The sequence below is a fragment of the Chiloscyllium plagiosum genome, unplaced genomic scaffold, assembly GCF_037043375.1.
Source record: "Chiloscyllium plagiosum isolate Xiang-an unplaced genomic scaffold, Cpla_swu_hap1 HiC_scaffold_12, whole genome shotgun sequence".
Classification (NCBI taxonomy): Eukaryota; Metazoa; Chordata; class Chondrichthyes; order Orectolobiformes; family Hemiscylliidae; genus Chiloscyllium; species Chiloscyllium plagiosum.
This window is the reverse complement of record NW_028270150.1, coordinates 36628657-36655692: the sequence shown is the minus strand read 5'-3', so window position 1 is coordinate 36655692 and position 27036 is coordinate 36628657. Positions and strand designations below refer to the sequence as shown.

The 27036-nt window shown below is 40.1% G+C and overlaps 1 protein-coding gene and 1 long non-coding RNA gene across 3 annotated transcripts in view; one reads left to right on the top strand and one right to left on the bottom strand.

Annotated features, from left to right (window-relative positions):
- LOC148148516 (uncharacterized) overlaps positions 1–4615 on the top strand; it is a 38922-nt gene extending 34307 nt beyond the window's left edge. The window contains exons 2-3 of the long non-coding RNA XR_015758830.1: positions 2909–3005; positions 4079–4615. This is a non-coding gene — a long non-coding RNA (uncharacterized LOC148148516). The remainder of the gene's footprint in view (positions 1–2908; positions 3006–4078) is intronic.
- tfg (trafficking from ER to golgi regulator) overlaps positions 1–27036 on the bottom strand; it is a 118657-nt gene that overhangs the window by 44462 nt on the left and 47159 nt on the right. For both annotated transcript variants that reach the window (XM_043701129.2, XM_043701130.2), the window contains exons 4-5: positions 14042–14188; positions 9473–9640 (exon numbers count right to left, since the gene is read on the bottom strand). In XM_043701129.2, coding sequence (XP_043557064.1) covers positions 9473–9640; positions 14042–14188 — 315 coding nt within the window. The remainder of the gene's footprint in view (positions 1–9472; positions 9641–14041; positions 14189–27036) is intronic.

Genomic DNA, 27036 nt, shown 5'->3' with positions numbered 1-27036 from the left:
AACAGTTCCAAATTCAAATGTCAACTACATATTGGAACTGGAAGGCACAGGTTGAACTGTATAGTAAATAATCCTGACTGAAGCAATGAAAAGCTTAAGCTTTTAACTCCCAAGTCTTCTACTTGCCCACAGTCAGTTGTCCTTTCAACAGGATTTAGTAACAGCAACTAGTCAAGAGGGTACAATGTGAGGTAATAGGAAGTCATCACCATTGAGCAAAGGAATATTTCCAGCACACACAAACTGCAAGGAGGCAGATTTCAGGAGAGTCTGACAGTAAACCGGGGACTGGGGGTTAATAAGCCGAAGTTTTCTTTGTACCGCTCAAAGGAACACTCCTAATCCAACAAGAAAACAGAAGCTAACTAGAAGAGTTGAAGAGCTGCCTCTTGGAGTCTTACTCTGCTCGCCATTAATTTGGCATGAAAGCCAGAATAACTTTATTATTATGGTCCATAGTCATAATAAGCCAATGACATGTCGCTGGGCCCAAAGCATGATTTTCTTGCAGCCTCTCAGAAGATCAGACGAATACTCACTGTGGAAACAGCCCATCATTTTGCCCTTAATATTTTCTAAAAGATGATTTCTGCAAAGGCTATAAAAAAATCAGCTCTGCATAGCTATTTCGCTTAAGAATGTATAACACTGATGTCGGTTACACCCAAGATCTTTCAATGGACTGAAATGGTTTCTGAAAGGGAAAAAAGAAATATGGTTCTAGAATGACCATAGATTGAGGAAAGATTCACACTGTGGAATAAACAATCATCTTCACTGAAATTACCATTTCTAAAGAGCAAACAAGGCAACTGAGCATCAAGAAATTTTCTTCAAATGGTTAATTCACACAGAATAATAAATTCACCTTCTGGGAGGTGAAAGGCTAGTCTGCCAGTTGGTGAGCTTGGAAAGAATCTGTAAAACATATTGTCTTCAGCAGAGCATTGAGAAGAACACTGATTCATAAAATACCTGAAAGGCGTTCTCTCTCTCTCTCTCTCTGGTTTTCCATCAACTTGAAGAAAACAGTGCCCGACGATAAAGCAAATTGGAAAAACAACTATTCAACGAGATTCAAAAATATCTACAGAATCTGCTACTATTGCAAATGCAATTCAACAATTATTCAACTGCAGCCTCAGAGTCTAAAACCTCAGTAACTCTAAAGACTTCCAAACTGTCTTATTGTTCCATGCCTGTACCAGACACTGTGCCTTTCAAATTTAATACCCATATTTGTGCTGATGTTTAAAGCATAGTATTTTTATTTTTTTTTCAAATCAGAAAATAAAACTCCTCTTTCTCTAAATAAAATCTTGGTTACTGGCTTCTTCATTGGCTTGAATTGGAGCATGATGACTACATTTTAAATAATAAAAAATATTAATTGTGACCAACAACAGGTTAAAAGAGTGATCAGAATCCCCTTGTCACATGAATAGAATAGAAATAGAATAGCAATGTATTGTCAAATGTATTTTTACAAAAAAAAGTGAAACGTTTTATAAGTTGCCATACCATGACACCTGTATTAATGACATAAGTCACAGAAAGGAAGAAAAAAAGTAAAAATTAAGACAAAGTTGATCACAGTTAACTTCTAAATGAAATGTATGAATCACAGATTGTTAGTGTGCAAGCACCAGAAGTAATCTGGAAAGCTAATACAATGTTGCATGCTATTGCAGGATGAATTGAATGCAAGAGTCGGGAGGTTACGATTCAATTATACAGAGCATTGGTAAAACCACTTCTGAAGTACTGTGTACTATACTGGTCACCATAATTACAAAAGGATGTTATTGCAGTGGAAATAGATCAGAGAAGGTTTACTGTATTAAAGCCTAGAATTAACAATTTGCCATGTTAGCAAAGGCTAGACCCGCTAGGCCTAAATCTTCCGGAGTTTAAAAGAATCAGAGGTGACTTTAGTGAAATATAAATGGTCCTGAGGGGAATTGACCAAGTGCATGTGGAAATGGGACTTCCTTGTGTGAGAGAATCTGCAATGAACCCGTCAGTGGTTATGACAATATACTTAAGTCAACTGGACAGCATGTTACAGAAACGACTAGCAGCACTAATTCAGACTGAAAAATGCAATTGCAAAAAGCAGAATCCAACCTGGTCATTCACCACCCCATTAATCTACGCTCGATCATTAAAGTGATCATCAAGGGTGCGATCTAGCAGTACTTGCTCAGTGATAACTTTTTCAATGACAGGTAGCTAGGTTTCTTCCAGGGTCACACACCTCATGAAATAGTTGGGCTGGATCTTCCCATTTGGGTCATGACAGTTTGACTTCATTCTTCATGGTTCCCAGTTAGCCATTCCTTTGTTGACAAGCTCTCTTTGGCAGCCAATGGTTCTACATCTCTTTTTGTCTGGAAAATGCTTTGTTACCCCAGAAGGCCTCACTGCCTTACCTTCTCGCTTCCTCACCAGTCAAAATGACAATTCCACATTTTCTGTTTGGTCACTCCTAAAATTCACTTTGGTCTGATGATTTGACCACTTTCAGGGATAAGTCTGCCCATCAACCCTGTGTATTTTGAGTGGTCTAGAATTGAGGTAACTAGGCACCTCTGGATGAGGGTCTCTAACGTACAGCTGGAGATGAGGTATATTAGGAGTGGAAGTAATCAGTCTAGGAACACGATTTTTTATGCTGTTGACTGAGCGGGAGAGAGGGGTTGAGCAAATGGGATGTGTTTTAGGGCATCCCAAGCAAAAGACAAAGAGAGTGATAATGGTGATAAAGGAAAGATAAAGATGAAAGATCGATATAAATGGAAACGAGGAGAAGATTCATAAAAAAGTATAAAACCTAGCATTTTCCAGTTTACTTCAGTTCCAGAGTCAAACTGGAATTGAAGCACTAACCCCGTTTCTCTGTTCACAGGAACTGCCAAACCTGCCGAGTTTCTCCAGCACTTTTCTCCCCCCCCAAATAATGCCTGATGTGACCCAGCAAGACGAGATGATGAATGGCATATCAGGTGAGCACCAGAAATATTTCAATCTATGAGCTTGTACTTATGGGAGCAAATCTATCATTGAGAATGACTAACATGAAAGTAAAGAGTTTAACTGTGATAAATACAAAGGTGGTGGGGAGGTGGTTGACCGAGTAGACTGGTAGCTGCAGATGCTAGATTGTTGTAAGTTTTCAAGTGAGTAACGGGGAAGATTTTCTTTCAGTAGACACTGAAACAAATGTAGTTATAAGGACGATGACAGTACTGAGCAATCCAACAAAGTCATCAAATAAGGCTTATTCATGATTGAGGCAGCAATAACAAAGAAATCATGCAGGTAGCAAAATTGAGGTGATGGCAGTAATTATGAGTGGCAGCATTCATAGAGGGAAAAATTATGGAAACACAAGACAATATGAACTCAAAGAGACCAAAGCAAATTCAGATGGAGATTGAAATCACCAAGTTATTTGGTGCAGAATGAATGGGTGGAAAGCAGTAAGGATATTGCAATAAGGAACTACCATACATACTCGTGTAATAGTTGATTTCATGCAAAAGTCGACCCCCTATTTTTGGCCAAATAACCTGGAATTTTCCATAGATCTCGTGTAAAAGTCGACTGTAGTTCTTCACAGATAACAGATCAATGTTTATGAGTCAGTGTGCTGGTCTTCCAGTCCACTGGCTGTTGTGTTCCACTCCAGGTTTTCAGAATTACCACAATTCGTTTTTCCCCATTATTCTTTTAGAGACCAATTGGGCTTCTGCTAATGATACGGTATAAATTTTGGCAGTCATGAATTTCAGCCCCTCAACAGTCAACCACATAAATTTAACCTTGAAAAGTATTAAAAAAAATTTGATTACTCAAATATATATGGTAGATAAGTTCAGACTCAACAGGAGGGGACCAAACTGAGACAATGCCAGAGGGAGGAGAGTAGCCCACTTTGTCAGAAATTTCCTATCTTACTTTCTAATTCTAGGTACTTTGTGCTTCTCCTTCTCAGAGCCATTATTAGTAATATCAATTTAATGAAAAGAAACTTCAAAATATGTTTAAAATCATAAAATAATTCTTCTTTCCACAGATTCTGCCAGACCTGATACTTCTTTCCAACATTTTCAATTTTTACATCAGAAGTTCAACATTGCACTAATTTGCTGTGCTAAACTCTATCATTTTTCAGAGTTAAATTTAAATCTCAAATATTCAAAGTCATCAATTTAACTTTTGATAACGTCAATGAAAATAAACTAGCATAATAAGTAATAGAACAAGTATCAGCAAAACAGCATCAAACTCCCTAAAAAAAAAACTAACAATTTGGCTCCCCTCATTTGCTCGGAGCTCCCAGATGCTACTTAAGAACGGCAAGAATGAAAAAGATCATTATTTTTAGATAAAAAAAACAGAAATTGCAAGAGAAACTCAAAGTCTAGCAGCATCTGTGGAGAAAAAGCAAAGTTAATACTACTGGTTCAGTGACCCTTCTTCAGAATGTTTGATGCTGCCAGCCCTGAGTTTCTCCAGCTATTTCTGTTTTGTTTCAGATTTTCAGCGTTCCCAAGTCTTTGTTTTATTATTGTCAGGTAACTCGCTAGCACATGGCTAACAAGTTGATGTTGTGGCCATAATGGAGACACGGGTTTCACAGGGGCAGGAATGATTGCTAGATGTTCCAAGGTTTAGAACGTTTAAAAAGACCAGGGAGAGTGGAAAAAGAGGAGGGGGGGGGGGCATTTCTAATCAGAGAGTGCATCACAGCTACAGAAACGAAGGTTGTCAAGGAAGATCTGTTTGCTGAGTATGGGGGTGGACGTTAGGAACAGCAAAGGAGCAGCCACCTCATGGGAGTTTTCTACTGACCCCCTAATAGCAGTAGGGAGATCGAAGAACTCATAGGCCAGCAGAATTTGGAAAAATGCAGATGTAGCCACGTTGTTGTTATGGGCAACTTTAACTTTCCCAATATTGACTGGAGCCTCTTTAGTGCAGATGGTTTGGATGGACCAGTTTTTGTCAGGTGTGTTCAGGAGGGTTTCCTTACTTAGTATGTAGACAGGCCGACGAGGGGAGAGGCCATTTTGGATTTGGTGCTCTGCAACGAGCCAGGACGGTGTCAGATCTCGTGGTGGGAGAACACTTTGGTGACAGTGACCATAACTGCCTCACATTTACCATAGCCTTAAGAGAGGGAAAGGAACAGTTACCATGGAAATATATTCAACTGGGGAAAAGGAAATTATGACGCTACCAGACAAGAGTTGGGAAGTACAGATTGGGAGCAATTGTTCCACAGAAAGGGCTCAACACACGTGTGGAGACTGTTTAAGAAGCAGTTGTTGCGAGTGATGCACAAATGTGCTCCTTGGAAACAAGCAAGAAGGGGTAAGATTAAGGTGCCTTGGATGAGGAGAACAGAGGAGCTTCTTGTCAAAAGGAAGAAGGCAACTTACATAAGGTGGAGGAAGCAAGGATCCAGCACAGCTTTACAGGATTACAGGTTTGTTAGAAAGGAGCTCAGAAATGGACTGAGGAGAGCCAGGAGGGGGCACGAAAAAGGCTTGGTGGGAAGGATTAGGGAGAACCCAAAGGCATTTTACTCATACATAAGGAATAAGAGAACGATCAGGGAGAAGGTAGGCCCGGTCAGGGATAGCATAGGGAACTTGTGCGTAGAATCTGAGCAGATAGGGGAAGCCCTATGTGAGTTTTTTGCTTCAGTTTTCACTAAGGAAAGGGACCTTGTTGTGAATGAGAACTTTGAGAAGCTGGGAAATAGGCTTAAACAGATCAAGATTGATGAAGGTGATGTGCTGGAAATTTTGGCAAACATTAAGATTGATAAGACCCCAGGACCAGACCAGATTTTTTTAAGATTAGATTAGATTACTTACAGTATGGAAACAGGCCCTTCGGCCTAACAAGTCCACACCGACCCGCCGAAGTGCAACTCACCCAGACCCATTCCCCTACATTTACCCCTGCACCTAACACTACGGGCAATTTAGCATGGCTAATTCATCTAACCTGCACATTTTTTGGACTGTGGGAGGAAACCAGAGTTCCCGGAGGAAACCCACGCAGACACGGGGAGAATGTGCAAACTCCACACATTCAGTCAGTCAGTCGTTTGAGGTGGGAATTGAACCCAGGTCTCTGGCACTGTGAGGCAGCAGTGCTAACCACTGCACCACCGTGCCGCCCACTAGGTTGCTCCGGGAAGCGAGAAAGGAGGTTGCTAAGCCTTTGGCAAAGATCTTTGCTTCCTCACTCTCCACAGAGGTCTTACTGGAGGATTGGAGGAAGGCAAATTTTGTTCGTCTTTTCAAGAAGGGGAATAGGGAAATCCCTGGCATAGTCAGTCTTACATCTGTGGTCAGCAAGGTTTTGGAAAGAATTCTGAGGGATAGGATTTATGACTATTTGGAAAAGCATAGCGTGATTAAAGGCACTCAGCATGGCCTTGGGAGGGGCAGGTCATGACTCACTAATCTTATTGAGTTCTTTGAGGAGGTGACGAGACAGGTTGACAAAGGTCGATCAGTGGATGTGGTGTATATGGACTTCAGCAAGGCATTTGATAAGGTTCCCCATGGTAGGTTCATTCATAAAGTCAGGAGGTATGGGATACAGGGAGATTTGGCTGTCTGGATTCAGAATTGGTTGGCTGACAGAAGGCAGAGAGTGGTTGTAGATGGAAAGTATTCTGCCTAGAGGTCAGTGGTGACTGGTCCTTCAGGACTCTGTTCTTGGGCTTCTGCTCTTTGTAGTTTTTATAAACGACTTGGATGAAGAGGTTGAGGATTGGTTTAGTAAATTTGCAGATGACACAAAGGTTGGAGGTACCGTTGATAGTATAGAGGGCTACTGCAGGCTGCAGCACAACACAGACAGGATGAGGAGCTGGGCTGAGAAATGGCAGATGGAGCTCAACCTGGATAAATGTGAAGTGATGCATTCTGGAAGGTCGAACTGGAATGTTGAATATAAAATTAAAGACAGGATTATTGGCAGTGTGGAAGAACAGAGGGATCTTGGTCTTCAACTGCATAAATCCCTCAAAGTTGCCACCCAAGCAGATAGGGTTGTTAAGAAAGCATATGGTGTTTTGGCTTTCATTAACAGGAGGATCACGTTTAAGATCCACGAGGTTTTGCTGCAGCTCTACAAAACCCCGGTGAGACCACATTTGGAATATTGTGTCCAGTTCTGGTCGCCCTATCATAGGGGAAGTATGGAGGCTTGGGAGAGTGTGCAAAGAAGGTTAAGCAGGATGCTGTGCTGTACTTTTCTATGTTCTATGAACTGGAAGGCTTGTCTTACGAAGAGAGGTTGACTGAGCTCAGACTTTTCTCTCGGGAGAGAAGAATGAAGAGAGGTGACCTGATCAAGGTATACAAGGTAATGAGAGCAAGGATAGAGTCGTTCACCAGAGACTTTTCCCCAAGGCAGGATTGACTGGCACGAGGGTGTTAGTTTTAAGGTGTTAGGAGGAAGGTATAGAGGGGACGTCAGAGGTAGGTTCTTTCCACAGAGTTGCGAATGCATTGCCAGCAGTGGTGGTGGAAGCAGAGTCATTAGGGACATTTAAGCGACTGCTGGACATGCACATGGACAGCCATGAATTGAAGGGTGCGTAGGTTAGGTTATTTTATTTTAGATTAGGAATAATCCTCAGAACAACATCATGGGCTAAAGGACCTGTTCTGTGCTGTACTTTTCTATGTTCTATGATCTATGGCAGTCAGACCCTTTTCATGTATCCCACATAAATTACAAAGTAAGTTGCTAACTTTTGTCTTACTCCCTCGTTTTCTTTTGGATACCTTGAAAACCTTCACACAATTGTACCTAAAACTAATCTGGTCAGTTTTGTGACTGAATTAACCATATTCTACTACAGATCATTTTCCACAGCAAACAATGACAGCTGTGAATCGTTTTTAACAAACGTTTCTAGACAGCACTTCAGCAAAGCCTCTGCCTGATCCCATTTCGGGGTTCGGCATAGATCCCCTCAAACAGTTTTTTGGGGCATAGCTGACAAATTTAATAATTGCACAAGACAAAAGTAGCAGCAAGGGTGAGAATAAGTGAACGATTACACCAACTGATCCAAGTTTTCCACAGTGGAATTTGAGGCCACAAGATCAACTGGCCATTCAAACATCAATGCAACATAAATTTTATTGCCACAGAAATAAAAATTCCAGCACTATAAATTCAAGGACCATATGTACTTCTCCAGCACAATCTCTCCATATGTTCAATCAATAAAAATGTTCACAGTTCATAATTCTTAGGCTTTAGTTTGTTTATTTAATTTCTGTATAGTAACTAAACATATGAACAAAAAAAAGACAGTTCCAGTTGTGTAGACAATATATTGTCTGAGGGACATGGACTTGCAACTGATTTACAGGGTGCAGGCCCCTAAATAACAGAGCTAATAATGAGGTACAGAGATTTTACAAGAATAAACAGATATTTGTAGAAAGTACAGGTAGTTCTCATTGAATGCCATAGCTGTGGTCCAGTGAAAGCTCGCTTAATAGAATACCGCTTAATATAAACAACTGGGCCAATGGGAAAAGTGGGATTGGGGGCAGACCAGCAAAAATATCACTCACAGTCGCTCAAAAATCATCCAAAAAAGGCTAAAACAAAGTACAGCACAGCCAGAATGAAGGTTGGAATCCAAATAATTAATGAAACAAAAGTAAATTTAACACTTTACACTTAAAGAATGTAAGAAAGCTGCTAGCTCTCTCAGAAAGCTGCTCCATCGGCAGCTGACATTGGAGCATGTGCAGTGCGGAAAGACGACCACGGTGGACATCGCACATGTGCAATATGACACGAAGACCAGGGCTGACATCAACGCATGCACAGTACGGCAAGACGACCACAGTGGACATCGCACATGTGTAGTATGACATGTAGACCAGGGCTGACATCGACGCATGCACAGTACAGCAAGACGACCACAGTGGACATCGCACATGTGCGGTATGACATGTAGACCAGGGTTGACATTGGCGCATGCACAGTACGGCAAGATGACCACGGTGGACATCGCCCATGTGTGGTATGACACGAAGACCAGAGCTGACATCGGAGTATGTGCAGAATAGCGCGGAGATTTCAGCACAGACATCGGCACAGGGGCAGAATGAAGCACGTGAACCAATCCCCACTGGAATCACACCACTGCAAACAGAGGCTAGCATTCTCAAAAATACTGTTGCTCAATTCTTCAGCGACATTCGAGCCAAATCACATTGCCTGAACATGCGTTATCCAGGAACTACCTGGACATATTTTCAGTATCCAATACAATGAAAGTTAAATTTGAAAATTATTTTGCAGTTTTTATCATTTTCTTTAGCTGGCTTAATGTTTGTAAAGCCAAAACTATGGGATTATAATGTAAATTTTGTTTTTAATTACTACCCTAAATCTAATCCAATAAACCCACCTGAAACCTGGTCTTCAGTCAGGCCAAATGATGACATTACATTCTTGTTGATTTCATCTTGATTTTTTAAAGGATCAAAGGCAGACATGCTGGCAGCACTAACAGGAACTGGTTGTTTAATTGTAGAGTCTGGTGCCAAAGGCTTTCCATCTCTTCCATCAACTGCATCTGTTACAAAGTACAAAATGTAAAGGATGCTTTGACTATTTACTTAAAAAAAAGGTACTCAAATATTGAAAGACAATAGATAGTTTTCCCATCTGCCTTTACAAAAAGACAAACATTATTTAGCACTAAGGAAAATCAATAATTGGTTGTTTCGATGTCAAAGAAAAGACATGTGGACAGGTCTCTGAAAAACAAAGAAAAAACTATAGGTATGGCAAGTTACGTGAACCTTGAATGACCAGGGATGTTATGACTTTGGTCAAAAAGAGAAAGGAAACATTCATAAGGTCTCGGAGGATAGGAACTGATGAGGCCCTTGAAGTATATAAGGAAAGTAGGATAGAACTTCAGCAGGAACTAGAAGGGCTAAAGGGGGTCATGCAAAGTCATTAGTAACCAGGATTAAGGAAAATCCCAAGGTGTTTTACACAGATATAAAAAGCAAGAGAATAGTCAGGGAAAGGATTGGCCCAATTAAGGATAAAGGAGAGAATCTATTTATGGAGTCAGAAGAGGTAGCTGAGGTCCTAAACAAATACTGTGTGTTGGTATTCACCAAAAATAAGGAATTAGTGGAGGATGAGCTCAGGGAAGGGAGTGAGCATTTCTAAGCCAAGTTGCTATTTAAAAGGAAGAGGTGTTTTGCATCTTAAAAAGTATTAAGGTAGAAAAATCCCTGGGTTCTGATGGGATCTATCCCAGAGTATTGAGGGAGGCAAGAGAGCAAACTGCTGGAGCACTGACAGACATCTTTGTATCCTCTTTGGCCACAGGTGAGGGATCAGAGGACTGGAGAATACCCAATGTTGTTCCATTGTTTAAGAAGGGTAACGGGGATAATACTGGAAATTACAGGACTGTGAGCCTCACATTGGTGGTAGGTATAATTATTGGAAAAAATTCTCAGGGACAATATCTATATGCATTTCGAAGCAAACGGACTTATTAGCGATAGACAGCATGGTTTTGTGGTGGTGGTGTTGGGGGCAGGAGGGACATGCCTTACTAACTTAATCAAGTTTTTTTAGCAGGTGATGAAGATGATTGATGAGGGAAAAGCAGTTGATGTTAGCTACATGGACTTCAGTAAAGCCTTTGTCAAGGTCCCTCGTGGCAGACTGGTATAAAAGATGAAGTCACATGGTATCAGGAGTGAGCTGGCAAGTTGGATACAGAACTAGCTTAGTCACAGGAGCCAGAGGATAGCAGTGGAGGGATCTTTATTGGAATAGAGGACTGTGACTAGTGGCGTTCTACAGGGATGAGTGCTGGGATCTCTGTTGTTCATGATCTACATAAATGATTTGGAGAAAAATGTCACTGGTCTAATTAGTGAGTTTGCAGATGATACAAAGATTGGTGGAGTTGCGGATAGTGAGGAGGATTGCCAGAGGATAAGCAGGATATAGATCAGTTGGAGGCATGGGCCGAAAATTGGCATTTGGAGTTTAATCCAGAAAAATGTGAGGTGATGTATTTTGGAACGTCAAGGGCCGGCCCATCACAGAAGGTGGCACCACAGGTAAATAAGGTAGTAAAAAAGGCCTATAGTTTGGCTTGCCTTCATTGGAAGGGACATAGAGAGTAAGGAAAGACAAGTTATACTGCAGCTTTATAGAACTTTGAGGCCACACTTGGAATATTGTGTACAATTCTGGTCACCACACTACCAGAAGAAGGACGTGGATGCTTTGGAGAAGGTTTACCAGGATGTTGCCTGATATGGGGGATTTTAGCAATGAAAAAAGCTTGGATAGGCTGAATTTGTTTTCACTGGTACACAGGAGGTTGAGGGGTGAACTAATAGAAGTTTAAAAGATTGTGAATGGCATAGACAGAGTGGAAACTATGAGGCTTTTTCCCATAGTGGAGGGGTCAATTACTAGGGGACACAGATTCAAGATGCGGTGGGGGGGGGGGGGGGGGGGGAAGAGACAGTTTGAAAGAGATGTGCGAGGCAAGTTTCTCACACAAATGACAAATGCTTGGAATGTACTGCCAGAGGTGGTGGTGGAAGCAGAGACAATGGCAGCATTCAAGCAGCACCTGAATGAACACATGAATAGGAAGGGAACAGGATGGAAGGGCAAAATGCGTTGGCACAGGCTTGGAGGCTGAAGGGCCTGTTCCTGTGCTGTATTGTTCTTTGTTTTATCCCAACAAATGTCCTGATTGTCCAATATTCTCCTAACTGCAATCATATCACTCCTTTCAACAGAGATTAATTTGAAATAGTCAGATCAATTTTATCGTCTCCCCAACTCTCATTGGATAGGTCCATGCAAAGATGTTGGGTTAAAGTCACATCTGTGGCTTCCCTCACAGACTTCCTCTGTTCCTCCCTTCCCTCCACTTACAAATAATTTGATCATCACTGCATATCAGATATTCATCCAAGCAATAGAGATCCCAACTAAAAGCTATGCCAGGCTTCCACCAGTACCCAATTATTTTTAATCAGTGGCTGGCACTCCTCCATGTCTTTTCTTAGGAACAACACATTGGATACACTACTAAATATGTGATTCAACCACAGCAGTGTAGAACTTAAAGCTAAAGTGCAGTACTGTTTGTGCAGTATAGCTCATCATTTGATACGGTTTGTTAAATTGTGCCTTACAGTAATTGGATATGCTAAGTAGCTAAACTTCCTCATCAAGATTCAGTATTTTCCCTTTCCAAGAAATGCACCATCAAGGGGTACTAATAGCAGCCAGTTTTTTTTTTTTTTAAGAAAGTATACTACATTTTCCCAGCCAAAGATGCAATTCTTGTACTTACCTGCACTAAATTTCACCTAGTACTCATTCTGTCTACTTACTCTATTTGGAGGTCATTGGCTGCTTTTTCAAGTTTAATTTGCTCTGTTGATTTGGTACTGGTAGAGTGTTTCTGACTCAATGTCAGTATTATAAATTAGAAACCATAGAATTGAAAATGACAACCCTGGAAGCAGCATGGCCCCTTATTATGACATCAACAGCAATAACAAAATATTACTTCCCATCCTTGAGCTGATTTCTTACACATACTTTGACATTTTAATCCTTTAAACTCAATTAGCAACCTTTTTTGTGAACTTTAGGAAAAACTTTTACAAAGGTTAGATATGCTGTTTTGCAGCATTTTCTGCTGCACCCTTGCATTTCCTCAGAAGTATATGCTTAAGCAAATCAGTTTTTGCTGATATGATTACGGCTTTTATTAAAGGAAATTATAATTTTCAGATTAACTGACAACTGAAACAGATTAAAAAAAGAAAATTTGATTAAAGCTTAAAGTAACCATAAAATTAGATATGCTGCTCATTCTCGTTGTATTACAATGTTTGGTAAAATGCACAGCTACACAGATGTTTTCCCTCTGCTGTTTAAAAGGTGGGAGACAGTGAGGACTTCAGATGCTGGAGATCAAGTTGAAATGTGCAGCGGTAGAAAAGCACAGCAGGTCAGGCAATATCCGAGGAGCAGGAGAATTGATGTTTCAGGCATAAGCCCTTCATCAGGAATGAGCATAAGCTCTTCAGCATTCCTAATGAAGGGCTTATGCCCGAAACATCGATTCTCCTGCTCCTTGGATGCAGGCTGACCTGCTGTGATTTTCCACCGCCACACATTTTGACTGTTTAAAAAGTAGTCAAGTTAAATTGATTTTAGGTTCTATAATGCAGCTGTCAAAATCAATATATATTAAGAGTAAGAATCGAAGAGTATTGTTCTGAAAGGATGACTATTTTTCAAAGCTGCAGAAATAAAAAAACAAATCCATTTACACAATTTAATTGCAACAATTTCAATGATTCTTTCATTCCAAAAAGAATGTTAACACTGCAAGGACATATTTCTCAAAATACTCCTCTGAAAGTTTGTGTAGACTTGGTAAAAGTAACAGAACCAGCTATGGTGATTTGAAGGGGAAGAGACAATCTATCAAATAAAACTGATCTTACCACATGTTGGAGTGCCTTCTGAACATGCACAAATTTTATTTGAAAATAAAATCCTTTCTACTTCACTTGGATAACAGTTTAAACGTAAATCTAATTGTGCATCTCACAATTTTGCCGTTATTATTTTATCAGGGTATGAAGTTGTTAGAATGATGTGAAGCAGTGAATGAATTCAGATATGTTGCTTGGCACTAAAACTGTATTCTTCAATTGCTACTTTATACGGTGTTAAAGTCATGATTGCGTTTGCAGATCTGAGACTCTCAATACAAAAGGTACATAAGAACCATCAAATATTTCAGATTTCCATAAGGCTTGTGTTAATGTATTCAATGAAAAGAAAAAGGAACAAAGTACTGCTTTTACAAGACACACGGATTGTCGGCTATAGATATTGACACAAAGGATATTTCCTTTAAAGAAGCACAAACAACACAAATAATTCTACGTACCAGTTTCAGGGATGTTAGCAGAAAGACCTGGTTCACCGGGTGGCTCTAAGCTATCCAGCAGCCGGTTCACCTTATTCCGAAGTTCTATTAGTTCTCGACGAAGATATTTAACTTGATTAGACTCCAATGGTCGTGGCTGTCCATTAACTATTACAAAAATAAAAAAAGTCTCATTAAATTACTAATAGTGCTGTACATCATTTATTACAAAAAAGGAATATTGGTATAGTTAAATTTACCTATTGACACTCCAGATTTTGGGATTTGAACATGATTAAGCTGCATTAAAGGAATTATGTTTCAAGATCTCAAAATTATCGTTTATAAAATTGCACATGCATGCTTAGTACCAAAGCTGTGGAGGGAACCTGATTTAAGTATATTATGTTGTGGTATAGTCTTTACTCTGACATGTCAGCAGACAGTATCACTCTCCCAAGGACCCCAATCCAAATCTATGTAAAACTACCAACAAACCAAAGGGAATCCATACTGGTATACCTGAAAATACTTCTTCCCACACCCCCACCTAAAATAATTAGATTAAAATAATAGCAATTCAACAACAAGAGAACATCACATATCAGGCTCAACCGACTGTGCAACCAGGCGGCACGATGGCTCAGTGGTGAGCACTGCTGCCTCACAGTACCAGGGACCCAGGTTCGATTCTAACCTTGGGCAGACTGTCTGTGTGGAGTTTGCACATTCTCCCCGTGTCTACGTGGGTTTCCTCCAGGTGCTCCGGTTTCCTCTGGGTGCTCCAGTTTCCTCCCACGGTCCAAAGATGTGCAGGTCAAGTGAACTGGCCATGGTAAATTGCCCATAGTGTTAGGTGCATTAGTCAGAGGAAAATGGGTCTGGGTGGGTTACTCTTCGGAGGGTCGGTGTGGATGTGTAGGGCCTAAGGGCCGGTTTCCACACTGGTAGGGAATCTAATCTAATCTCAACCCAATGTAGTACATAAGAGGGCTGATGATCTCACTCCTCCACTAGGTCCATAGCCACCTATATGAAACCGTGCAAAGCAAGCCGATTCTCTTTCATGCATTTATTATTGCATTATTTCCAATGCAAGAATTCATTCTTAACTTCACAAAAGGGTTTTAAGTTACTTTGCAATTTTTATGGCATGGATTTGGGTTCAGGGAGAAAAGATAATCCTATTTTTCACCACCATGAAAGCAGACAACTTGAAGAAATGCAACAATACATTAAACATTTTATTTCTCTTTATACAACAGTCACAGTCTCCAATCATTTTAGTCATGATTTGGTCATCTTTTGTTTGTTGTCTCAAATCCTAACGTGAAATTGAATTGACTACTAAATATTGAGCACAAACTGTGAGTAAATGTATCACTTTTGAATTGGAAATATAGACACAAAAATTAAACTCTTCTACTCTGGAGGTCTCTAAATTACTTATGTATTACTACATGGAAATCATCTACTCTAACTATGAAAATTACATTGCAAATCAAAACATAGAATTCTTGGAAGGGATTAATTATCACAGTCCATATGAAAACAAATGCCTTGTACAGAATTTTTCACATATACAAGTTGAGGGACTTTCCACAGGAGAACACCTAGTTAATTCTCAAGAAAGAAAATGGACAATGTAAATCCACAGATTTCTCCATAAAGCATTACTACTGAAACATACAGAAAATAACTCATGACATAGCAAGCAGTATCAATTTTTGCAAAACAGTGCAATAGCTTATTAGACTTGTGTCCAATTCTCATCTACAAACTTGAACACATCACCATAATTCATTCTGACCTTGGAAGTCCACAGGCATTGAACTAAATATAAATGAGGATCTATTATAAAATTCTGATTAAAATGGGTTGTTTTTCCACAACATAGGCTGTGCAAACAATTTAAGATTGGTAATTTTTGGAATTGGAACCAAAAACTAATTTTCACAATTCCCTGACAAGAAAAGTTGGTGCAGAGACATTGGTCTTGTGCACTCAACTCTAGACTGAGAAATCTGGTGAAGTAGCGGTTCTTAAGTAATGATATTTGGTGGTGACAGAATTAACTTTTCACACAGAACAAACAAAAGTATGGTTAATATTGTGATGCTGGAAGACATGAAGTCTTGTTGCACATGAGGTGGAAAAGGACTATGAACTTGAAGTCTAATCAAAGCACAGATGCAATGTGCACACTAGAAAGTCATCAACCTGGCTAAAGACTAGCAAAGAGGAAAGCAAAGTAAACACATGCTTCAATTCTGCTTACATTTCTTAGAGTCATTGAGATGTACAGCATGGAAACAGACTCTTTGATCCAACTCGTCCATGCCAACCAGATATCCCAAACTAATCTAGTCCCACTTGCCAGCACCCAGCCCATATCCTTCCAAACCCTTCCTATTCATCTCCCCATTCAGATACCTTTTAAATGCTCTAATCGTATCAGCCTCCACCACTTCCTCTGGCAGCTCATTCCATACATGTACCACCTTCTGTGTGAAAAGTTGCCCCTTTGGTTTCTGCCCACTCTCACCCTAAACCTATGTCTTCTAGTTCTAGACTCCACACCCCAGGGAAAAGACTTTGTCTATTTATCCTATCCATGCCCCTCATGTTCATTGGGTTCAGAGTCAATGGTGAGGACTCTCAGGTCAGCTCTCTCTTAACCATGCTCCTATGACTACATGATGCTACGTCTGGAAGGTCTGCCCTGTCAGTGGGATAACATATACCAGGGATAGTAAAGGTGGCCTGTTATGATACATTTCTGTACATATAACTTTGCTAGAATGCTTTTTTTTAAATTAGTCTGTGAGGAGACTCTCCAAAATTTTGCACTAGCCCCCGGGTTACAACAAGGAGAACTTCACAGAGTCAAAAGGGCAGGGTTGGCTATCAAAATTGCAGATGTTCATGTCAATGCTGGGAGGTCTAGCTGGTTTCATTCCTTTCAAACTTTGTGGTGAAGAAATACAACTATGTGCTTTGAGAGGTTATTTCAGAGGGTATTTAAGAGTTCATTACATTGCTGTGGTTCAGGAGTCACAATTATGCCAAACCAGCTAAGAATGGAAGATCTCCACCCCTAAAGGGCATTAGTGAACCAAATGGCTTCTTAAAAAAACAATCGATAGTGGGTTCCTGGTCATTGTGGAGATGAGCTTAATTCCAATTTTATTAACTAAATTTAAATTCCACGAGCTGCCATGTTGGAATTTGAACCCCACATTCAGTGACATGAACACAGTGCCGCCTTTCCCTGTTCTTATATGTTTTTATGGATTCAGCGATTGAATGCCAAGCAGAGATAGTTAGATTGTCACTTGTTGGAGATGGTCATTGCTTCACAGTGAAATCTGTCCATGTCTTGCTGCATGTGGACACAGGACTGCTTGAATATCTGAGCAGTCGTGAGTGATACTGAACATTGATAATCTGCTGATGATTGCAAAGAAAATGGCAGAAGAATTGAATTGGTACTTCAGATCTGTGTTAACTGGGGAAGACACAAGCAATCTCCCTGAGGTAACAGTGGCTGAAGGACCTGAACTTAAGGGAATTTATATTGGCCATGAATTGGTGTTGGAGAGACCGTTAGGTCTGAAGGTTGATAAGTCCCCGGGGCCTGGTGGTCTATATCCCAGGGTACTGAAGGAGGTGGCTCGAGAAATCATGGATGCGTTGGCGATTATTTTCCAGAGTTCGATAGATTCGGGATCGGTTCCTGCGGATTGGAGGGTGGCGAATGTTATACCACTTTTTAAGAAAGGTGGGAGAGAGAAAGCAGGAAATTATAGACCAGTTAGTCTGACCTCAGTGGTGGGAAAGATGCTGGAGTCTATTGTAAAGGATGAAATTACGACACATCTGGATAGTAGTAACAGGATAGGTCAGAGTCAGCATGGATTTATGAAGGGGAAATCATGCTTGACTAATCTTCTAGAATTTTTTGAGGATGTAACTCTGAAGATGGACGATGTAGATCCAGTAGATGTGGTGTATCTGGACTTTCAGAAAGCTTTTGATAAAGTCCCACATAGGACGTTAGTGAGCAAAATTAGGGCGCATGGTATTGGGGACAAAGTACTAGATTGGATTGAAAGTTGGTTGGCTGATAGGAAACAAAGAGTGGTGATAAACGGCTCCTTTTCGGAGTGGCAGGCAGTGACCAGTGGGCTACCACAGGGACCAGTACTCAGACCGCAGCATTTTTACAATATATGTTAATGATATAGAAGATGGTATTAGCAATAACATTAGCAAATTTGCTGATGATACTAAGCTGGGTGGCAGGGTGACAGGGTGAAATGTGATGAGGATGTTAGGAGATTACAGGATGACCTGGACATGTTAGGTGAGTGGTCAGATGCATGGCAGATGCAGTTTAATGTGGATAAATGTATGGTTATTCGCTTTGGTGGCAAGAGCAGGAAAACAGATTACTACCTCAATGGAATCAATTTAGGTAAAGAGGCAGTACAGAGAGATCTGGGTGTTCTTGTACACCGTCAATGAAGGCAAGCATGCAGGTACAGCAGGTAGTGAAGAAGGCTAATAGCATGCTGGCCTTCATAACAAGAGGGATTGAGTATAGAAGCAAAGAGGTGCTTCTGCAGCTGTACAAGGCCCTGGTGAGACCACACCTGGAGCACTGTGTGCAGTTCAGGTCTCCAAATTTGAGGAAAGACATTCTGGCTATTGAGGGAGTGCAGCGTAGGTTCACGAGGTCAATTCCTGGAATGGCGGGATTACCTTACACTGAAAGACTGGAACGACTGGGCTTGTATATCCTTGAGTTTAGAAGACTGAGAGGGGATCTGATTGAAACATATAAGATTATTAAAGGTTTGGACACTCTGGCGGCAGGAAACATGTTCCCGCTGATGGGTGAGTGCCAAACCAGAGGACACAGCTTAAAAATATGGGGTAGACCATTTAGGACAGAGATGAGGAGAAACTTCTTCACCCAGAGAGTGGTGGCTGTGTGGAATGCTCTTCCCCAGAGGGCAGTGGAGGCCCAGTCTCTGGATTCATTTAAGAAATAGTTGGATAGACCTCTCAAGGATAGTGGTATCAAGTGTTATGGAGATAAGGCAGGAACAGGATACTGATTAAGGATGATCAGCCATGATCATATTGAATGGTGGTGCAGGCTCGAAGGGCAGAATGGCTTACTCCTGCACTTATGGTCTATTGACTCAAAATACAGGCCCAATTTACTTAGCTTCTCATCCAAGGCAGCAACCTAGTGAACCAGTCGAGCACTCATGGAAGTCTGAGTACCCAATAGCAACGCAAGTATTTTAACAGATTTCAAAACTAAATTTCACAAATTTGAACCAAGCAAAACCTGTCTAACTTTACCAAATAAAGTTATCAAGAACTATTAACTTACAAGAGATAAGAAAGAATGGAAAAGCTGTACTAAACATTTTTGAGAATAATAGAAATAAGAGAACTTCTAAGCCAGCCATATAGAAATGAAAAGCAAGGTCCATAGCATTTAAACTTTAGCAATTTTTTTGCATTCAAGGAGGCAATAATACAGCTGTTTGGTCCTGCTCAAATAAGCTTCACCCTCTTTAACATTTATTAGTTTCGCGTTCCCACAGAAATTGACAGCTAAAATCCAAATGCAAATTCAAAACCATAAACATTGCATTCTACATAAGCAAAATCAGAAGAAGTTTTTGTTTTAAATGGGACCCATTTTGAGTTATTCTTTGCAGCACTCATTACAAAAAAAAGTTTGTCAAAATAGCTACAGTACTTTAAAAAGACTGTCACAACGCAATGAGAATGAAGGGCATGAATAATCAGTGTAATCTTAAAAGCATTAAGCAAGTGCAAAAACCGGGCATCTGGAAACCAAAGATGCCAAAATACATAAATTGCCAAAAATAACACACGTGATGAGAAATCATAGTTAAGGACAGAGAGGTGATATTGGGGCAAATGCAAAATACTTCCAATTCTGAAAATCTTAAATAAAAACAGAAAATGATAGAAGTACTCCCCAGATATGTATTTGTGAAGCAATAAACTGAGCTTACATTTCAAGCCAATGACCCTTAACAAAACCATCCCTATTTCTACAGATGCTGCCAGACCCATCAGGTATTTCCATCAAGTTTTTCTTTTGTCCAATAACCAGGGCAAGCAGCCCATTTCCAATCGACCTGAAAAGATCAAAATTAGATTTTACAGATACTTTCAAATTAACTATTTTCAGTCAGAGAATGGGAAAAGGCTATATCATATGGTAATCAGTGATAAAATAACGTCAAATTAAAATGCTGGAAATACAGAACTCCTGCAAGGTTTGCACATCCGGAGCCCAAGAATACTTTATTTGAATCCAATAATGATTCCTAAAATCATCAGTGTGGCCTGAACCAGTGACTTATGAATTTGTCAACATATTTAAAACAGCAAAACAAGCATAACAAGGAAAACAGTTCAATGTAAATCCTTTTCAGAAAACATTCAGGTGCAAATAATATGGCTCTCATTCGTTTCATTGTAAAGTTGATTTTAAAAATTGTCATTCTTTGCAGAAGGGAGCATTCATGCATACAAGCCAGAAGAAATAAACTGTAAACTAACTGATAAAGAGGAGATGTAACATTTTATGACAAAGCTCAAACCAGTATCACAGCATCGTAATTCAATTGAAAGAATGAAATTGCTTGTTAAAATTACTCGTAATAAATTTCAGCTTCTAAAAGGAAATGCCCATCACTTCACAGGTTCAGTCAACTGAGTGCTGTTCCTTTAAAAATCTACAATGGAGCACTAAACGTTTACACGCCATGATGGCATATTTAGTCTGACATTGTAATTTGCTTGAAGGCAGCGGCAGTGAGCCCTGAAGGACCGATACAGAACTGAAACACAGCAATTCTTTTTGTTACAATGATCAGTATGAAACAAAACAGTAAAACAACAAACAGATAAACAAAATACAATTACCTACTACATTAAGTCAGAAAGAGAAGGGATGATTGTGGGCTGGAATGTCAGACCCAGGTTCAAGTCCCACTTGCTCCAATGGTGTGTAATAACAACTCTGAATAGGTTGATTTGGAAAAATATAGTTTCAGGCCAGCTTGGCCTTCTCTAGTGGCCTAGTGGTCAGGATCTGGTGCTTTCATCACCATGGCCTGGGTTTGATTCTAAGTTAGGGAATAAGAGTTAATGTAATCTGCCTATTTAAAGGACCCTCTGGTCGTACAGTCCCTACTCCTGAACAGAGAGTCCCAGATTCAAGTCCTACCTGCTCCAGAGGTGTGTAATAACATTAGGAAAAAATAGATTAAATAAAAATTTTCAAGACAGCTTGGATTACAATACCATGAGATTGCTTACCTTCTAAACAAACAATTTAAGATGCTGATACTTGATGAAAGCATGCAAGCCATTCTAAGTATTTGTCTTACACATGGCCCTGTAGGGAACCATGATAAAATCAACGGCTCATATAAGGCAAGAACTGCAGATGCTGGAGATCAGAGCCAAAAAGCGTGGAGCTGGAAAAGCACAGCAGGTCAGGCAGCATCCAAGGATCAGGAGAGTTGACGCTCCTGTCATAAGCCCTTCATCAGGAATGCGGGGGTGAGGGGCTTGAGAGATAAATAGGAAAATGGGGTTGGGGGTGGGAGCAAGGTAGCTGGGAAGGCGATAAGTAGATCTAGGTGGGGGTGATAGCGATAGGTCGGAGGGGAGGGTGGAACAGCTAGGTGGGAATGAAGTTGGACAGCTAGGTTGGTTCAAGAGGGTGGTGCCAAGTTGGAGAGCTGGATCTAGGATGAGGTGGGGGAAGAGAGATAAGAAAATTAGTGAAGTCGACATTGATGCCGTGTGGTTGAAGGGTCCCAAGGTGGAAGGTGAAGTGTTCTTCTTTCAGTCGTCAGGTGGCTTATATTTAGCAGTGGAGTCGGCCCAGAACTTGCATGCCCTTGGCAGAATTGGAGGGGGAGTCAAAATGGTCGGCCATTCAGCAGTGGGGTTGTTTGGTGCGTGTCCCCCAGAGATGTTCCCTAAAACGTTCTGTGATTTAGCATCCTGTCTCCCCAATGTAGTGCGGACCACAATTGAGAGCGACAGACACAGTAGATGAGGTGTTTGGATGTGCAGAAAAATCCCTGTCGGATGAGAAAGGGTCCTTTGGGGCCTTGGATGGAGGTGAGGGGTGAGGTGTGGGCGCAGGTTTCATACCTCCTGCAGCAGCAAGAGAAGGTGCCAGGAGTGGAGGGTGGGTTGGTGAGAGGTATGGACCTAACAAGGTAGTCATGGAGGGAATGGTCTCTGCAGAACGCAGATAGGGGTGGGGAGGGAAATATCACTCTGGTGGTGCGGTCTGATTGTAGTTGGCGAAATGGCAGATGATAATGCGTTGTATCTGGAATCAACCCCTATTATGTACACCTTGTGAAATTTAACAGACTCCTGGAGATATCAGACAGAAAAAAACCCAAATAACTGTGGATGCTGACGTAGGGTCAGTGGTCTGCTTTCTCTCCACAAATGCTACCAGACCTGCTGAGTTTTGCCTGCAATTTCTGTTTTTGTTCTTGTACATAGTGGCTTTACAGAGAATCACAGGAGATAATTTTCTCCTGGAACTGAGATGATTTACCTCAATGATCACAACCAACTTCCTTTGGCTAGGTGTGACCAATGGAGTGTTTACCCCTTAATTCCCAGTTATTCCAGTTTTGCTGGGGTTCCTTGCTGTTTCAATTGATCAAATGCTGCTCTGATGCCAAGTGTAGTCACTCTCAATCCCTGTTTAAGATTCAGCTCTTCTGCCCATGTGTTAGCAAAGCAGCAATAAGATCAGAAGCTATGGGGGCCTGCTGGAACCAAAAGTGAGTGGCTGTTGACTTAAATGCAGTTTGATAACACCATCACTTTGCTGATGTTCGAGAGTAGACCAATAGGATAGTGATTGGTTGCGTTGGATTTGTTCTGTAAGTCGTTGTGTTGTAGCATCACTATGTTGATATTTCAATTTGAAGTATACCTGGTGATACTCTGGCCGTGGTCTCTTGCACCACTTACTGATCCAAGGTTTCATCCCCTGACTTGGTGGTAAAGCAGTAAACATGCGAGACCATCAAGTCGCAGACTATGGTTGAATACAATTCTGCTTCTACTGATGACCCAGCACCTCAAATACTCAGCTGAGCTGCTAGATCTGTTCAAAATCTGTTGCATTCAGCACACTGGAGTGCCACACAGCATAATGGAGCGCATTAACAACATGAGGATGGGACTTAATCACCAGAAGGACTGTGCAGTGGTCAATCCTACCAAAAAGGTTATGGTCACATGCAACTGCTATGGATAGATTGGCAATATTTAAGTTCAGTGTACCTTTCTATTTTGTTGGTTTCCTAACTATTTGCCACAGACCAAGTCTAGCAAGCTACATTGATAACAAACACCAGACTCTCTCACCCAGAGTATGTTCTGTGTCCTTATCACCCTCAGTGCTTACTCCAATCCATGTTCAAGTTAGATGAGCTAGATGATTCATCAGCCTCAAAGAGGTTTCCTTTGACAAGTTTAAGCTTACGTCATGAGATTTCAAGGGGTCTGAAGTTAATTCTAATAATTCTCAGGGAAAGTAACACTCAGCTGTATATCACTGTGCCACCACCTTAGGTGTGTCTGTCCTGCTGACAGGACAACACATAGTCAGGGATGGTGACCTTGATGTTTGGGAAAGTGTCATTCTTATGGAATTATATCTTGCGGACAACATCAGGCTGTTGCTTAATGAGTCTGTGGGACAGCTCTATGAACTTTAGCACAAGCCCCCGGTTGTTAATAAGGAGGACTTTGAAGGCTCAATAGGGCTAGGTTTGCTGTTGTTCCCAGGGCCTATGCTGATGGCAGGTAGTCCACTAATTTTCATTCTTTTACTTAGATTTTGAAGCTATTCAGTACGACTGACTAGCTCACTAGGCAATTTCAGAGGACATGTAAGAGTCAACTACACTATTGAAATTAAATGAAAATTCAAAAGTATAGATTAAAAAATATCTCCCATTCCTATAAAAGAGATTGCAGACATTGGGTAGGATGAAATGCATCAGAGCTTTTAGGTAATAGAATAGTGAAATAGAAGAATTAGAAAAAAATTAGCGTAAAACAAGATTTAGAATAAAATTTGAATGAACTGGACAGAATAGACACAAAGAGTTTGGGAGAATGCAAAACTAGGGTTATAACCAAAACATAGTCAGTAATAAATCCAAAGGGAATTAAAGGAGAATTTTTTTTTTTAAACTCAACGTTAGATTGAGGTACTGGTTACGACAACAAGTGGCTGAGTCAAATAGTTTGTGTTTTCAAAGAAAAACTAAGTACATGCAAGAAAAGGGAAGCGAAAGATACACTGAAAGGCTGAGATGACATTAATGGAACAATAGGAAACTCATGAGGAATATAAACCATCAACACAGAGAAGCTGGTCTTACTAGTTTGTTTCCGTACTCTACATTGTGAGAATCACAAAGCTCATTTCACATGCATTAACAGCAGTCCAGCTGCATCTCAAGGCCAATTCTCAATTAAAGGTAATATCAGATGTCAAAAAATTGTTCTATTATTCCACAAATCAATTTTATGGTGTAGGCTTAACCAATAAGACATTATTTCTTGTAGGAGATTTAGACAGGAATAGAATACATTTCTCAGCTGTAATATATACAAAGCCGGCAGGATCTATGGGGCACCATTTTAAGGAATGAAATGGTTATCAAACAAAAATTTGGCTAGTGCTATTAGTGCTAGACAGAGAATCCAGTGTGAGCATATTCGGCAATATTTTCCAATAAATCCCCCTGCTGAGCAAAAGCAGGTCTCGTTATTCATATGCAGTACAGATGAGAGCCAAGTCACTAATGTAATTTTTATGGAAAAATGTAGATTGCTTGCAACTTTGTTGTGCATTAAAACATATAAAACAAGAGTTGCTCATATTTTAATTGACGTACAAGTTGCCTTTGAAACAATCTCTTTTATCCAAGATTTCTGTCAATAAAGTCATCCGGAGACTAAATATGTTTTATGTCTTGGGGTCATATTTTTAATATTAGACAAGTATTCACAACAATTAATGCATATACTATCCGTACTTTACCATCCACATGCTAGCTGGCTCAGAAAATTATCCATTATCTAATTTATTGTCAATCACATAGTTAATCAATTATCCTACTTAAAATTGGAATCAACATTATTTTAATAAACATTAGATGAATTTGAATGTTTACATGCTGACAAAATTATATGCATACTCAAATTTAAAGCAACATCCTCAAATGAGATCATTCAGCAATAAACGAAGCGTCTTTTAAATTTAACACAGCAAAAATATTTACATAGATGTAAAGCACATTTAAATATAACTTATAGCCAATTTTTATCTGAAACACACATGATTTTTGAACATTGAACACAATGAAGATTTTACTAGGTAGTATTAATGACCCAAACAAATCTTACCCCCCAACCTTATCATGTGCCATGAAAACCCTGATTATCATTGAACATATTAATATTTTCAATATGCTACTTTGGTACAAAACTAGAATTAGATGTGAAAATGAAGTTGGCTTCATTTGTCAGCAAAATAAACGGGCATGGTGTCAGTTGGATATTAAACTGCAGACAGTTCAGAAGAGATTTACCAGGATATTGCCAGGTATGGAAGGTTTGAGTTATAAAGAAAGGCTGAATAGGCTGGAACTTCTTTTTCACTGGAGCATAGGAGGTTGAGAGGTGACCTTATAGAGGTTTATAAAACCATGATAGGTATACATAGGGTTAATGGTAGGTGCCCTTTCCCTAAAATAGGGGTTTTCAAGGCTGGGAGCACATTGTTAAGGTGGGAGGAAAGAGACTTAAAAAAGATATGAGAAGCATTTTTTTTATATACAGAGGATAATTCGTGTCTGGAATGAACGTCCAGAGCAAGTGCTGGATGCAGGTACCATGACAACATTTAAAAGACATTTGGATAAGGACATGAATAAGAAATGTTTGGAGGGATATGAGCCAAGCTCAGGACTAGTGTAATTTGGGATTATGGTCAGCATGGACTTGTTGGATGGAAGGGTCCGTTTCCTTGCTGTATGACTGAGTATCAAGTTATGTAGAGGATCCCCAAGGTTCAACATGATTCTTCAGCAAGTGGCAAAGTCACGCAGGTCAAAAAAGATCCATAATAAAAATCCTCTGTCTGTGTAGACCTCACTGATTATAACTGATCTCAGAAGCCCTGCTTTAGAAATAGAAAAAAAATTGTTCAGCAACTGTATGCTATCATTTTATGCATCTATTGGGGTTGCAAGTGTGTAAAGGAGGAGGGTAGGATCCAATCCCCAACAACTGATTGACATATTGATGTCCACTATCAAGACACAAGAGCAATTGCCACTTGAAAGTGTTTACATAAAGATTTTTATGTGTATGCCAACTAAAGGGATACATGTGATAAAGCATTTCATTCTGACATTATACACAATGTGTTGTACCTGACCCCATTAGTCATTTTGCTACAAGTCAATGGTCTCCAAACTCTAAGCGCAAGATCATTTTTTTTTACATTTAAATGCAACCAAGGAGCTGCCCTGAAGAAAACACAGAATGAAGAATTTCTTTTTATTATTTTGTAGGTCTAAAACTAAGTACATATAATTGTAATTTTGTCCTGTACTCATTAAGTCTCAGTATGACATGCGATTTTGTACATTATCTGCCTGTGCCTTGAAGCCTGGGTTGCAGTCAGGTTGAGATGTTAGTCATATAAAGTCCATCAAATGGATATCTAAGGCAGGGACAGTATTGGACTTGAATATCGTTGTTTAAGAGAACACTTTCTCACAGGTGTATGTGGAGTCAAAGTGAACTTTCACTTTAAAACCATAGGATAACAGGAAATGGTCATTTTTCTGATTATCCAATACCAAAAATCATTATCCCTTGGTCTT